Source organism: Salvelinus sp. IW2-2015, unplaced genomic scaffold (assembly GCF_002910315.2).
Source record: "Salvelinus sp. IW2-2015 unplaced genomic scaffold, ASM291031v2 Un_scaffold4603, whole genome shotgun sequence".
Classification (NCBI taxonomy): Eukaryota; Metazoa; Chordata; class Actinopteri; order Salmoniformes; family Salmonidae; genus Salvelinus; species Salvelinus sp. IW2-2015.
The window spans coordinates 1-14,041 of NW_019945873.1; the positions used below are offsets into that span (position 1 = coordinate 1).

At 46.8% G+C, this 14,041-nt stretch overlaps 1 protein-coding gene and 1 long non-coding RNA gene across 2 annotated transcripts in view; both read right to left on the bottom strand.

The window, feature by feature from the left end:
* Positions 1 to 2,608: 2,608 nt before the first annotated feature.
* LOC139026377 (uncharacterized) lies at positions 2,609 to 2,994 on the bottom strand. The gene is made up of 3 exons (XR_011478150.1): positions 2,961 to 2,994; positions 2,810 to 2,907; positions 2,609 to 2,649 (listed from the first exon to the last, which is right to left on the bottom strand). It is a non-coding gene; the product is annotated as an uncharacterized lncRNA (long non-coding RNA).
* Positions 2,995 to 5,494: 2,500 nt separating this feature from the next.
* lrpap1 (low density lipoprotein receptor-related protein associated protein 1) overlaps positions 5,495 to 14,041 on the bottom strand; it is a 22,295-nt gene continuing 13,748 nt past the window's right edge. Inside the window, 4 exon segments of the mRNA XM_070441710.1 lie at positions 5,495 to 7,055; positions 7,057 to 7,103; positions 10,774 to 10,947; positions 12,446 to 12,496. Coding sequence (XP_070297811.1) covers positions 7,037 to 7,055; positions 7,057 to 7,103; positions 10,774 to 10,947; positions 12,446 to 12,496 — 291 coding nt within the window. The 3' untranslated portion in view covers positions 5,495 to 7,036.

Genomic DNA, 14,041 nt, shown 5'->3' on the forward strand with positions numbered 1-14,041 from the left:
TTCTTCTCTATGGTGTCCTTAGTAGTGGTTTCTTTGCAGTTAATTTGACCTGAAGGCCTGATTCACCAGTTGAGATTGTGTCTGTTACTTGAACTCATGTGAAGGCATTTATTGGGCTGCAATCTGAGTGCAGTCTAACTCTAATGAACTTACAGTTGAAGTCGTAAGTTACATACACCTTAGCCCAAATATATTTAAACTCAGTTTTTCACAATTCCTGACATTTAATCCTAAAGTAAAAGTCCTGTCTTAGTCAGTTAGGATCACACTATACTTTTAAGAATGTGAAATGTCAAGAATGATTTTTTCAGCTTTCATCACTTTGCCGTGGGTCAGAAGTTTACATACACTCAATTAGTATTTGCTAAGCATTGCCTTTAAATTGTTTAACTTGGGTCAATTGTTTCGGGTAGCCTTCCACAAGCTTCCCACAATAGTTGGGAATTTGGCCCCTTCCTCTGACAGAGTCAGGTTTGTAGGCCTTCCTGCTTGCAGCAAGCTTTTTCAGTTCTGCTACAAATTTTCTATAGGATTGAGGTCAGGGCTTTGTGATGGCCACTTCAATTCCTTGACTTGTTGTCCATAAGCCATTTTGCACAACTTTGGAAGCTGCTTGGGTCATTGTCCATTTGGAAAGACCCATTTGCGACCAAGCTTTAAACTTCCTGACATGAAGATGTTGCTTCAATATATCCACATCATTTTCCCTCCTCATGATGCCAGTCGATTGTGAGTGCCACAGTCCCTTTTGCAGCCAAAGCACCCCCACACATTGATGCTGCCACCCCGACTGTCATGGATGGGAGGTGTTCTTCGACTTGCAAGCGTTCCCCCTTTTTCCTCACAAACATAACGATGGTCATTATTGACCAAAAGTTCTATTTTTGTTTCATCAGACCAGAGGACATTTCTCCAAAAAGCTACGATCTTTGTCCCCATTAGATGCAACCGTAGTCTGCTTTTTGTTGGCAGTTTTGAGCAGTGCTTCTTCCTGTGCTGAGCGGCCTTCAGTTATGTCGATATAGGACTCGATTTACTGTGGAGTATAGATACTTTTTTGACTGTTTTCCTCCAGCATTTCACAAGGTCTTTTGCTGTTGTTCTGGATTGATGTGTACTTTCACACCAAAGTCCATTAAATCTCTAGGAGGACAGAACACGTCTCCTTCGCTGAGCGGTATGCCGGCTGCGTGGTCCCATGGGTGTTTATATTGCGTACTATTGTTTGTATAGATGAACGGGTACCTTCAGCGTTTGGAAATGCTCCCAAGGATGACCAGACTTGTTTAGGTCTACAATTTTTGTTTCTGAGGTCTGGCTGATTTCTTTTGATTTTCCATGATGTCAAGCAAAAAGGCACTGAGTTGAAAGGGTTAGGGCCTTGGAAATACATTCCACAGGACACACCTTCAATTGACCAAAGTATGTCAATTAGCCTATCAGAAGCTTTAAAACACTATAAGAAGGAAATAAATTCCACAAATGAACTTTTAACAAGGCCAACAACCTGTTAATTGAAATGCATTCCAGTGCTACCCCATGAAGCTGTGAGAGAAAATAACCAAGAGTGTGCAAAAAGCTTCATCCAAGGCATAGGGTGGCTTCTTTGTAGAATCTCCAATATTAAAATATATTTTGATTTGTTTACACTTTTTTGGTTACTACGTGAATATCCATATGTGTTATTTCACCGTTTTGATGTCTTCACTATATTCTACGATGTAGAAAATAAAAAAAAATAAAGAAAAAACCCATGGAATGAGTCTGGGTCCAAACTTTTGATGGTACTGTGTATACTCAAACATGATTTTATATTCGCAGCATCACATGTAGTAAGTGTTCATTAAAAATAGTCTGATTGTATGGTGTAGGACTTACAACAACAATACACAGGCTGGATCTCAATCAAGGGCAGTTGAAGAGCACCGACAGCCAACAAAATGTCTTTGCCAAGGCGATTTGAGCCCAGACCTGAAGGATGAATGACTCTCAGTTACCGACGTCATAAAGCCAGAACTTGAGATGAAACGAACCATTCAGTGAAGTAGGGTTACCACCTGTCATAAAGCCTAGACCTGGAAGGATGAAACTACTCAGAGGAGTAGGTTACCACGTCATAAAAGCCCAGACCTGAAGGATGAAACTACTCAGTGAGTAGGGTTACACGTCATAAAGCCTAGACCTGAAGGATAACTACTCAGTGAGTAGGGTTACCACGTCATTAAGCCTAGACCTGAAGGATGAACTACTCAGAGAGTAGGGTTACCACCGGCATAAAGCCTAGACCTGAAGATGAACTACTCAGTGAGTAGGGGTTACCACGTCATAAAGCCTAGACCTGAAGATGACCACTCAGTGAGTAGGGTTTACCCACGTCATAAAGCCCAGACCTAAGGATTGAACTACTCAGTGGAGTAGGGTACCACGTCATAAAGCCAGACCTGAAGATGAACTGACTCAGAGAGTAGCGGTTTACCACGTCATAAAGCCTAGACTGAAGGATTGAACTACTCAGAGAGTAGGGTTACACATCATAAAGCCCAGACCTGAAGGATGAACTACTCAGTGAGTAGTTACCACGTTCATAAAGCCTAGACCCTGGAAGATGACCACTCAGTGAGTAGGGTTACCACGTCATAAAGCCCAGACCTAGAAGGATGAACTACTAGTGAGTAGGGTTACCACGTCATAAGCCAGACCTGAAGGAGATGAACTTTACTCAGAAGGAGTAGGGTTACCACTTCTAAAGCCTAGACCTGAAGGATGAAACTACTCAGAAGTAGGGTTACCACATCATAAAGCCACAGACCTGAAGGATGAACTACTTCAGTGAGTGGGTTACCACGTCATAAAGCCCAGACCTGAAGGATGAACTACTCAGTGAGTAGGGTTACCACGTCATAAAGCCTACCTGATAGGATGAACTACTCAGAGAGTAAGGGTTAACCACGTCATAAAGCCCAGACCTGAAGGATGAACTACTCAGTGAGTAGGTTACCACGTCACAAAGCCCAGACCTAGGATAACACTCAGTGAGTAGGTTACCACGTCATCAAAAGCCTAGACCTGAAGCGATTGAAACTACTCAGGAGGAGTAGGGTTTACCACGTCCTAAAGCCCAGACCTGAAGAAGAACTACTCAATATGCTCCAGGCCCCAGAAACTGGGTTTCAAACCCAAGCCGCTTCCTGTACAACCAGGTCAGGAGATTGCCGATCTACACACCCCTGGCGCCACCAGGAAACCGCTTCGCTCTGTGACCTGTTCCAAACTGGCATATTTCAACCTCTCACACCGGTCTGTTAGAGTTAAGATGGAAACAAGCGTATCCACTTGGTGGGATTTGAACTAACAACCATCTGGTTTACGTGCCATAAGGTTGAAACTAACAACCATTCTGGTTACTGCCTAGGTTGAACTAACAACATCTGGTTACTCCGTAGGTCGGAACTAACGACCATCTGGTTACTGCCGCTAGTTGGCTAAACACTGCATGGCTAGGACTAACAAACCATCTGTTACTGCATACAGGTTGACTAACCAACATCTGGTTACTGCCGTTAGGGATGACTAAACAACCATCTGGTTACTGCCTAGGGTTGAACTAAACTCCATCTGGTACTGCCGTAGGAGTTGACTAACAACCATCTGGTTACTGCCGTAGGGTGAACTAACAACCATCTGGTTTACTGCCGTAGGGTGAGAAACTAACACCATCTTGGTTACTGCCTAGGATGGAACTAACAACCATTCTGCGTTACTGCCATAGGGTTGGACTGAACAACCATACTGGTTACTCCGTAGGGTTGAACTAAAACAACCAATCTGGATTACTGGCCGATAGGATGACTAACAAAACATCTGGTTACTGCCGTCAGGGTTGAACAAACAACCATTCTGGTTACTCCGTAAGGTTGAAACACAACATCTGGTGACTGCGTTAGGTATGAACTAACAACCATCAGGTTACTGCCTCGAGGGTGAACTAACAACCATCTGGTTACTGCCGTAGGGTTGAAGCTGACACAACCATCTGGGTTACTGCCGTAGGGTTAACTAACAAACCATCCTGTGCTGTGTAGCATGGCGCTTGCAACGCCAGGGTTGTGGGTTCATCCCCCGGGGGGATCAGGATGAATATGTATGAACTTTCCAATTTGTAAGTCGCTCTGGATAGACGCAAGTCTGCTAAATGACTAAAATGTAAATATCTGGTTACTGCCGTAGGGTTGAACTAACAAACCATCTGGTTACTGCCGTTAGGGATGAACTAAACAACCATCTGGTTACTGCCGTAGGGTTGAACTAACAACCATCTGTTTACTGCCGTATGGATGAACTAACAACCATCTGGTTACTTGCCGTAGGGATGAACTAACAACCATCTGGTTACTGCCACAGGTTGAACTAGCAACCGTCTGGTTACTGCCGTAGGGATGAACTAACAACCATCAGGTTACTGCCATAGATGAACAAACAACCATCTGGTTACTGCTGTAGGGTTGAATTAACAGCCATCTTGCGTTACTGCAACCATTGGTTACTGCCATAGGGATGAATTAACCATCTGGTTACTGCAGTAGGGTTGAACTAACAACCATCTGGTTACTGCCGTAGGTTGAACTAACAACCATCTGTTACTGCCGTAGGTTGAACTAACAGCCATCTGGTTACTGCAACCATCTGGTTACTGCCATAGGGATGAATTAACCATCTGGTTACTGCAAGGGTTGAACTAACAACCATCTGGTTACTGTCGTAGGGTTGGACTAACAACCATCTGGTTACTGTCGTAGGGTTGGACTAACAACCATCTGGTTACTGTCGTAGGTCAGAGTCCTCTGAGACACTGAGGCTTCTGGTGTCTCTAAGCCATCAGTTTCTGTAGTTTAAAGAGAGAATTAGTGAAGACAACACTAATAGTTTCCAGGGTCATGGCGCTAGAAACAGAGGTTTTAAGTTCAATTCCCATGTGAACACAAACTACATATGATTCACCAGTAAGGCTTTTAACATGTGTTTAGGCAACAATAGTAAGAAAAGTAATTATGAAAATATGCTCATTGTTACCAATTTCTAAAAATGTCCAGATGACGAAAAATGTGTTTTATTACTTTTTAAATTTGTTCAATCTACATTTGATTCATTTTTGTTATTACAGTGTTTTGCATCTTCAGGATGCCCCGCCCACATGGGCCAATAAGACTCTGAGTATTCATGGTGCAAAGACTGTGTTAACATCGATTACATCATGACTCGCTTCTCAGTAACTCTGCCAATTCATCATGACACTGGTTCTCTCAGTAACTCTCCAATCATGACACTGGTTCTCTCAGTAACTCTCCAATCATGACACTGGTTCTCTCAGTAACTCTCCATCCAGTAACATTCTGATTGGTTTTATACAGCCCTTTGTGTTACAGCTTCAATTTAAAATGGATTAAATGTAGATTTCTTCCTCACTGGCTACACACAATACTCCATAATGTCAAAGTTGTGTTTTTAGATWATTTTATTGACAAATAAATACAAATCTGAAATGTCTTGAGTCAATAAGTATTCAACCCCATTGTTACGGCAAGGCTAAATAAGTGCAGTAGTAAATAAGTACTTAAAAAGTCACATCAGTTAGATGGACTCCCTTAGTCTGCGAGAACAGTGTTTAACATGACTGTTGAACGACTACCTCATCACTGTAACCCCACACACATACAGATAATTGTAAGGTCCTTCCAATCGAGCAGTGAATTTCAACCACAAAGACCGGGGAGGTTTAACAATAACCTCGCAAAGAAGGGCACCGATTGGTAGATGAATAAAAACTAAACGCAGACATTGAATATAAACACGCCCAGTCACTACAAAGATTCAGGCGTCCTTCCTAACCGAGTTGCCAGAGAGGATGGAAACCGCTCAGGGATTTCACCATGAGGCCAGTCACAGAGGAGTTCTTGAGATTTGCTGATATCAAGCTACCGGTATTGTTGAAATACCATTGATATTGTGTTACTATGGTGATGTAGTCAAATCCATTGATGCTAGGTGTTACTATGGTGATGTAGTCAAATCCATTGATGCTAGGTGTTACTATGGTGATGTAGTCAAATCCATTGATGCTAGGTGTTACTATGGTGATAGTCAAATCCATTGATGCTCGGGTTTACTATGGTGATATAGTCAAATCCATTGTTACTAGGGTGATATAGTCAAATCCATTGATGCTAGGTGTTACTATGGTGATATAGTCAAATCCATTGTTACTAGGTGTTACTATGGTGATAGTCAAATCCACTGATACAATGCGCTTCTATGGTGATGTAGTCTCGCTGTTAGCAGCTATTTCCCCAGAAGGTTTTGATGGTGGTAATATGTGGTTATCTCAAATACTTTCATAATAAAACTGTTAGTCAAAGTTATTACGTGTTTGAATAAGAACATATGAGGTTCTGGTCAAAAGTAGTGCACTATATAGGCAATAGGGTACCATTTGGTACACTGACAATCAGATGTACCTACAATAAGCATATACACATATTTACACATAACCAGTAGTGGCACCCAGGACACTAAAAAACACATTCCTTCCCAAATGGCACCCTATTCCCTACATAGTGCACTACTTCCATAGGGCCCTGGTCCAAAGTAGTGCACTATGTAGGGAATAGGGTGCTATTTGAGATACAGACAGGCTCATCATTATTAAAATGGAACATAATCACAAATTAGATTTACATGGAAAAACACTGATTTCTTTAAAGTGGTCTACAAAAGAGCAATGTGGACGGAAGTTGTGTGTGTGTTAAAAGAGAGTGTGTGTGTGTGTGTGTTAAAAGAGAGAGAGAGTGTGTGTGTGTGTGGACAGGCAGATTAGCAGTACATCGTAGGGTTGTCATGACACCAGCGTTGTGTCATACTCTGAAGCACTGTGGCAAGAAAACAGGAAGCAGACTTCATTTGTTGTTGAGGAACACCAGTCGTAATGTTGAAAACACACGGCCTTCTGTTGTCGCCCCCAGAGCCACGTCTGAGGAGTCGGTTACAGTTCGTTACGGTCAGCCTTTACGGGAGATCTTGCTGTTTAAATCCTGCATGTGCTTCTTCATCTGAGAGAGACAGAGAGACAGAGACAAGAGAGAGAGAGAGACAGATAGAGAGAGACAGAGACAGAGAGAGACAGATAGAGAGAGACAGAGACAGAGACAGAGAGAGACGAGAGAGAGAGACAGAGAGAGAGAGACAGAGAGAGACAGAGAGAGACAGAGAGAGACAGAGAGAGACAGAGAGAGACAGAGAGAGACAGAGAAGAAGACAGAGAGAGACACAGAGAGACGAGAGAGAGAGAGAGACAGAGAGAGAGAGACAGCGACAGAGAGACAGAGACAGAGAGACAGCGACAGAGAGAGAGACAGAGAGAGACGTTACACACATCTTGAAATCGATTCCACTATTTATTTCCTAAAACATCCCCGTTATCCTTCTGTTGTAGAACAGGAGTGAAATGCACTTTAAAAAGTCCATGAAACTCGAAAGTCTTAAAGTCCTCCATCTCTTGTCAAGATGTAAAATGTGACCTGACTTCAGCAGTAAAAGGTAAACTGAAAAAGACGAACACTGAGAAAGCTCTAGAAAGAGGAAATCAGAAATAATATCCGTCCCTCTGTCTGACTGCGGACCACCCCTCTCCTCGACAACATCATCACCTACGAAGAAACATTTAGTATCTTTCTTTGGAACCCTGACTTGATGTAGCTTCCCCCTGGGCTGCTAACGTCTAGCTACGTCAACATCACATTAACTAAATCATCTACCTTCTGTCCCATCTCTCTGCTCTTCTCTGACAGGTTATTTCCCCTCCCCATCTCCCTGGTCTTCTCTGCCAGGTTACTGTATCTCCCTGGTCTTCTCTGCCAGGTTACTGTATCTCCCTGGTCTTCTCTGCCAGGTTACTGTATCTCCCTGGTCTTCTCTCCCTGGTCTTCTCTGCAGGTTACTGTATCTCTCTGCCAGGTTACTGTATCCCTGGTCTTCTCTGCCAGGTTACTGTATCTCTCGGTCTTCTCTGCCAGGTTACCGTATCTCCTGTCTTCTCTGCCAGTTACCGTATCTCCCTGGTCTTCTCTGCCAGGTTACCGTATCTCCCTGGTCTTCTCTGCCAGGTACCGTATCTCCCTGGTCTTCTCTGCCAGGTTACCGTATCTCTCTGGTCTTCTCTGCCAGGTTACCGTATCTCTCTGGTCTTCTCTGCCAGGTTACCGTATCTCTCTGGTCTTCTCTGCCAGGTTACCGTATCTCCCTGGTCTTCTCTGCCAGGTTACCGTATTCCCTGGTCTTCTCTGCCAGGTTACGCGTATCTCCTGGTCTCTCTGCAGGTTACCGTATCTCCCTGGTCTTCTCTGCCAGGTTACCGTATCTCCTGGTCTTCTCTGCCAGGTTACCGTATCTCCCTGGTCTTCTCTGCCAGGTTACGTACTCCCTGGTCTTCTCTGCCAGGTTCCGTATCTCCCTGGTCTTCTCTGCCAGGTTACCGTATCTCCCTGGTCTTCTCTGCCAGGTTACCGTATCTCCCTGGTCTTCTCGCCAGGTTACCGTATCTCCCTGGTCTTCTCTGCCAGGTTACCGTATCTCCTGGTCTTCTCTGCCAGGTTACCGTATCTCCCTGGTCTTCTCTGCCAGGTTACCGTATCTCTCTGGTCTTCTCTGCCAGGTTACCGTATCTCCTGGTCTTCTCTGCCAGGTTACCGCATCTCCCTGGTCTTCTCTGCCAGGTTACCGTATCTCCCTTCTTCTCTGGCAGGTTACCGTATCTCCTGGTCTTCTCTGCCAGGTTACCGTATCTCCTGGTCTTCTCTGCCAGTTACTGTATCTCTCTGCTTCTCTGCCAGGTTACTGTATCTCTCTGGTCTTCTCTGCCAGTTACTGTATCTCCCTGGTCTTCTCGCCAGGTTACTGTATCTCCCTGGTCTTCTCTGCCAGGTTACTGTATCTCCCTGGTCTTCTCTGTCAGGTTACTGTATCTCCCTGGTCTTCTCGTCAGGTTACTGTATCTCCATGGTCTTCTCAGCCAGGTTACTGTATCTCCCTGGTCTTCTCTGCCAGGTTACTGTATCTCCTGGTCTTCTCTGTCAGGTTACGTATCTCCCTGGTCTTCTCTGTCAGGTTACTGTATCTCCATGGTCTTCTCTGCCAGGTTACTGTATCTCTCTGGTCTTCTTCCAGGTTACTGTATCTCCCTGGTCTTCTCTGCCAGGTTACTGTATATCCTGGTCTTCTCTGCCAGGTTACTGTATCTCTCTGGTCTTCTCTGCCAGTTATTGTATCCCCTGGTCTTCTCTGCCAGGTTACTGTATCTCCCTGGTCTTCTCTGTCAGGTTACTGTATCTCCATGGTCTTCTCTGCCAGGTTACTGTATCTCTCTGGTCTTCTCTGCCAGGTTACTGTATCTCCCTGGTCTTCTCTGTCAGGTTACTGTATCTCCATGGTCTTCTCTGCCAGGTTACTGTATCTCTCTGGTCTTCTCTGCCAGGTTACTGTATCTCCCTGGGTCTCTGCCAGGTTACTGTATATCCCTGGTCTTCTCTGCAGGTTACTGTATCTCTCTGGTCTTCTCTGCCAGGTTATTGTATCTCTCCTACCTTGTATCCCATCTCTCTGCCAGGTTATTGCTCTCTCCTACCTTGTATCCATCTCTCTGCCAGGTTATTGTCTCTCTCCTACCTTGTATCCCATCTCTCTGCCAGGTTATTGTCTCTCTCCTACCTTGTACCCAATCTCTCTGCCAGGTTATTGTCTCTCTCCTACCTTGTATCCCATCTCTCTGCCAGGTTATTGTATATTCCTACCTTGTATCCCATCTCTCTGCCAGGTTATTGTATCTCTCCTACCTTGTATCCCATCTCTCTGCCAGGTTATTGTCTCTCTCCTAACTTGTATCCCATCTCTCTGCCAGGTTATTGTCTCTCTCCTACCTTGTATCCCATCTCTCTGCCAGGTTATTGTATATTTCCTACCTTGTATCCCATCTCTCTGCCAGGTTATTGTATCTCTCCTACCTTGTATCCACTCTCTGCCAGGTTATTGTCTCTCTCCTACCTTGTACCCATCTCTCTGCCAAGTTATTGTATCTCTCCTACCTTGTACCCATCTCTCTGGTCTTCTCTGCCAGGTTATTGTCTCTCTCCTACCTTGTACCCATCTCTCTGTCTTCTCTGCCAGGTTATTGTCTCTCTCCTACCTTGTATCCCATCTCTGGTCTTCTCTGCCAGGTTATTGTATTCTCCTACCTTGTACCCCATCTCTCTGGTTCTCTGCCAGGTTATTGTCTCTCTCCTACTTGTACCCCATCTCTCTGGTCTTCTCTGCCAGGTTATTGTATCTCTCCTACCTTGTATCCCATCTCTCTGTCTTCTCTGCCAGGTTATTGTATCTCTCCTACCTGTGATCCCATCTCTCTGCCAGGTTATTGTATATTTCCTACCTTGTATCCCATCTCTCTGCCAGGTTATTGTATCTCTCCTACCTTGTACCCCATCTCTCTGGTCTTCTCTGCCAGGTTATTGTATCTCTCCTACCTTGTACCCCATCTCTCTGGTCTTCTCTGCCAGGTTATTGTATCTCTCCTACCTTGTCCCATCTCTCTGGTCTTCTCTGCCAGGTTATTGTATCCCTCCTACCTTGTATCCCATCTCTCTGGTCTTCTCTGCCAGGTTATTGTATCTCTCCTACCTTGTACCCATCTCTCTGGTCTTCTCTGCCAGGTTATTGTATCTCTCCTACCTTGTATCCCATCTCTCTGGTCTTCTCTGCCAGGTTATTGTATCTCTCCTACCTTGTACCCATCTCTCTGGTCTTTCTCTCAGGTTATGTATCTCTCTGGTTTCTCAGAATGTGGTCGTTGTCTCCTAGAGCTTCTACATGTCTCAGCTTCTGGTGGGATAACTCCAACTGTTCCTGAGGAGGGGAGAGAGAGCAGGGGGAGAGAGAGGAGCGGGGGGATAAGGAGCAGAGAGGAGTGGGGGAGAGAGGAGCAGGGGGAAAAAAGGGGGAGAGGGAGAGGGGGGAGAGGAGGGAAGAAAGGAGAAGAGAGAGAGCGAGAGGGAGAGAGAGCCAGAGGAGCAGGAGAGGGAGAGAGGCAGGGGGGAGAGAAAGCAGGAGGAGAGAGCGAGAGAGAGGGAGGGAGGAGAAAGTGAGTGATCCAATGTGAAATGGACCCTACGCYCTAGGCACTTGCTTGGTGGAAGCACCATATTGCTTACACCTGTCAACCCCTCTCAGATCTCTGAGTGCCTAGGGCGTAAGGGTCCATTTGGGACATCAAGTGAGCGAGCGCGGTGAATAAAAGACACAGTGTCTCCGGGCAGTATTGAGACCTTCACTTTCCCACATTTTGTTACGTTACAGCCTTATCCTAAGTAACAAAAATTCCTAAATCTTTGCAAATGTACACAAAATAAAAAGACTAAAATACATTATTGATATAAGTATTCAGACCCTTTGCTATGAGACTTGAAATGTATCTCAGGTGCATCCTGTTTCCATTGATCATCCTTGAGATGTTGGACATGATTTGGAAAAGCTCACACCTGTCTATATAATGTCCCACAGTTGACAGTGCATGTCGGAACAAAAGCCATCAGGTTGAAGGAATTGTCCTTAGAGCTCCGAGACAGGGGGCCCAGATCTGTGTCGAGGAACAGATCTAGGGAAGGGTACCGAAAACATTTCTGCAGCATTGAAGGTCCCCACGAACACAGTGGCCTCCATCATTCTTAAATGGAAGAAGTTTGGAACCACCAAGACTCTCCCTAGAGCTGGCCGCCCAGCCAAACTGAGCAATCGGGGAGAAGGGCCTTGGTCAGGGAGGTGACCAAGAACCCGATGGTCACTCTGACAGAGCTCCAGAGTTCCTCTGTGGAGATGGGAGAACCTTCCAGAAGGAAAACCATCTCTGCAGCACTCCACCAATCAGGCATTTATGGTAGACTGGCCAGACGGAAGCCACTCCTCAGTAAAAGGTACATGACTGCTTGGAGTTTGCCAAAAGGCACCTAAAAGGACTCTCAAACCATGAAAAACAAGTCTGGAGGAAACCTGGCACCATTCCTACGGTGAAGCATGGTGGTGGCACCATCCCTACGGTGAAGCATGGTGGTGGCACCATCCATCCTAAGTACTGAGTAAAGGGTCTGAATACTTATGGAAATGTGTTTGAGTTTTTTTTTTTTTAAACCTGTTTTTGCTTTGTCATTATGGGGTGTGTAGATTGATGAGGGGAAGAAAACAATGTAATCCATTTTAGAATAAGGCTGTTAAGGTAACAAAACGTGGAAGAAGGGGTCTGAATACTTTCTGAATTCACCGTATATAGACTGAGTACAACATCGTTAAACAGACGTTCCCACTAATCAGATCATGTTGATTGATTAATGATTGATAATTGATTGGTTACCTGGTAGTGGCTGTGCTTCTCTACCTTGGTCTCAAAGTGCTTCAGTTCCTCCTGAACACACACACACACACAGAGTCAGGGAGAGAGACACACACACAGAGTCAGGGAGAGAGACACACACACAGAGTCAGGGAGACACAGAGTCAGGGAGACACACACACAGAGTCAGACCTCCTCTGCTCTTTCCCCTGCTCTCCTCCATTCCCCAGTCCTCGCGCCATCTCCCTCTCTCATCCTCCTCCCCCTCTCTCTCCACGCATCTCCCCCATGCTCTCTCCATCCCCTCCTCCTCTCGTCTCCCCCAAGTTCTCGTATGCATCCCTCCCTCCCCATCTCTCTCGCGCACTCCTCTCTTCCCCATCGCCCCTCCCTCCCTGCCTGCCCCCATCTGTCTCCATCCCCTCGCTCCTCTCTCCCCCATCTCTCTCCATCCCTTCCCTGACCCCTATCCTCCAGCCCGTATCTGCTCCCCATCTCTCTCATCCCTCCCTCCTCTCTCCCCCATATCTCTCCATCCCCTCCCTCCTGCTCTCTCCCCATCTCTCTCCTCCCTCCCCTCGTCCCATCCCTCCTCCTCCCTCCTCCTCTCGTCCACGGCCTCTCTCCATCTCTCTCCATCCCTCCCTCCTCTCTCCTGCCTTCCCTCCATCCTCCTCCTCTCTCTCCATCCGTCATCTCTCTCCCATCGCCTCCATCCCCCTCGCTCTCTCCATCAGCTGCCCTCCTCTCTCCCCTTCTCTTCCAATCCCCTCCTCCCTCCCTTCTCTGCTGCCATCCCCACTCCTCGCTCTATCCTCCCTCTTCTCCCCATCTCTCTCATCCCCTCCCTCCTCTCCTCCATCGTCCTCTCCTCCCCCCTCTCTCCATCCCTCCCTCCTTCTCTCTCGGATCCCCCCCCTCTCTCTCACCCTATCTCTCCCATCCCCTCCTCCTCGCCTCCCTCCTCATCACGGTTCTCTCTCCCCCATTCTCTGTCATCCCTCTCCACTCTCGATACCATTCCCCATCTCTCCTCTCCTCCTCACTCTCGTCATGCCTCCCTTGCTCGCTCGACCATTCTCGTCTCCATGCCCCTCCTCCTCTCCGCTTCTCTCATGCCCCTCGCCTCTCCATCGCCTCCCCCCCATACCTCGTCCATCCCCCATCGACCGTCCTCCCCGGCCATCCCTCCCCATCCCGCGTCTGCTCTCAGCCGTGGCCCCTCATACTCTCCTCCCATTCGCCTCCTCCATCCCAAATTCCCCCATCTCTCTCCCCTCTCCTTCCCCATTTTCATCCCCTCCCATCCCTCCTCTCGCGCTCCTCTCAGCCTCCCCATCTCCGCCCCGTCTTCCACCCTCCCTCCTCTCTCTAATTCCGCCTCTCCCTGCTCCCATGGCATGGTCTTCCCTTCTCTCCTCTCCATCCTCATCCCCGGGCTCTCTCCATCCCCGCCCCTCCTCCTCCCCATCGGTCTCTCCATCGTCCTACCCTCTTCTCATCCCCTCCCTCCTCCCTCCTCTCACGCGGCCCCATGTTCTTTCATCCCCCTCCCTCTCTCGTCGCCTTGCTCGTCCCATCCCCTCCCCCCGCGCCTCGCCCGCCTCTCGTCACAGT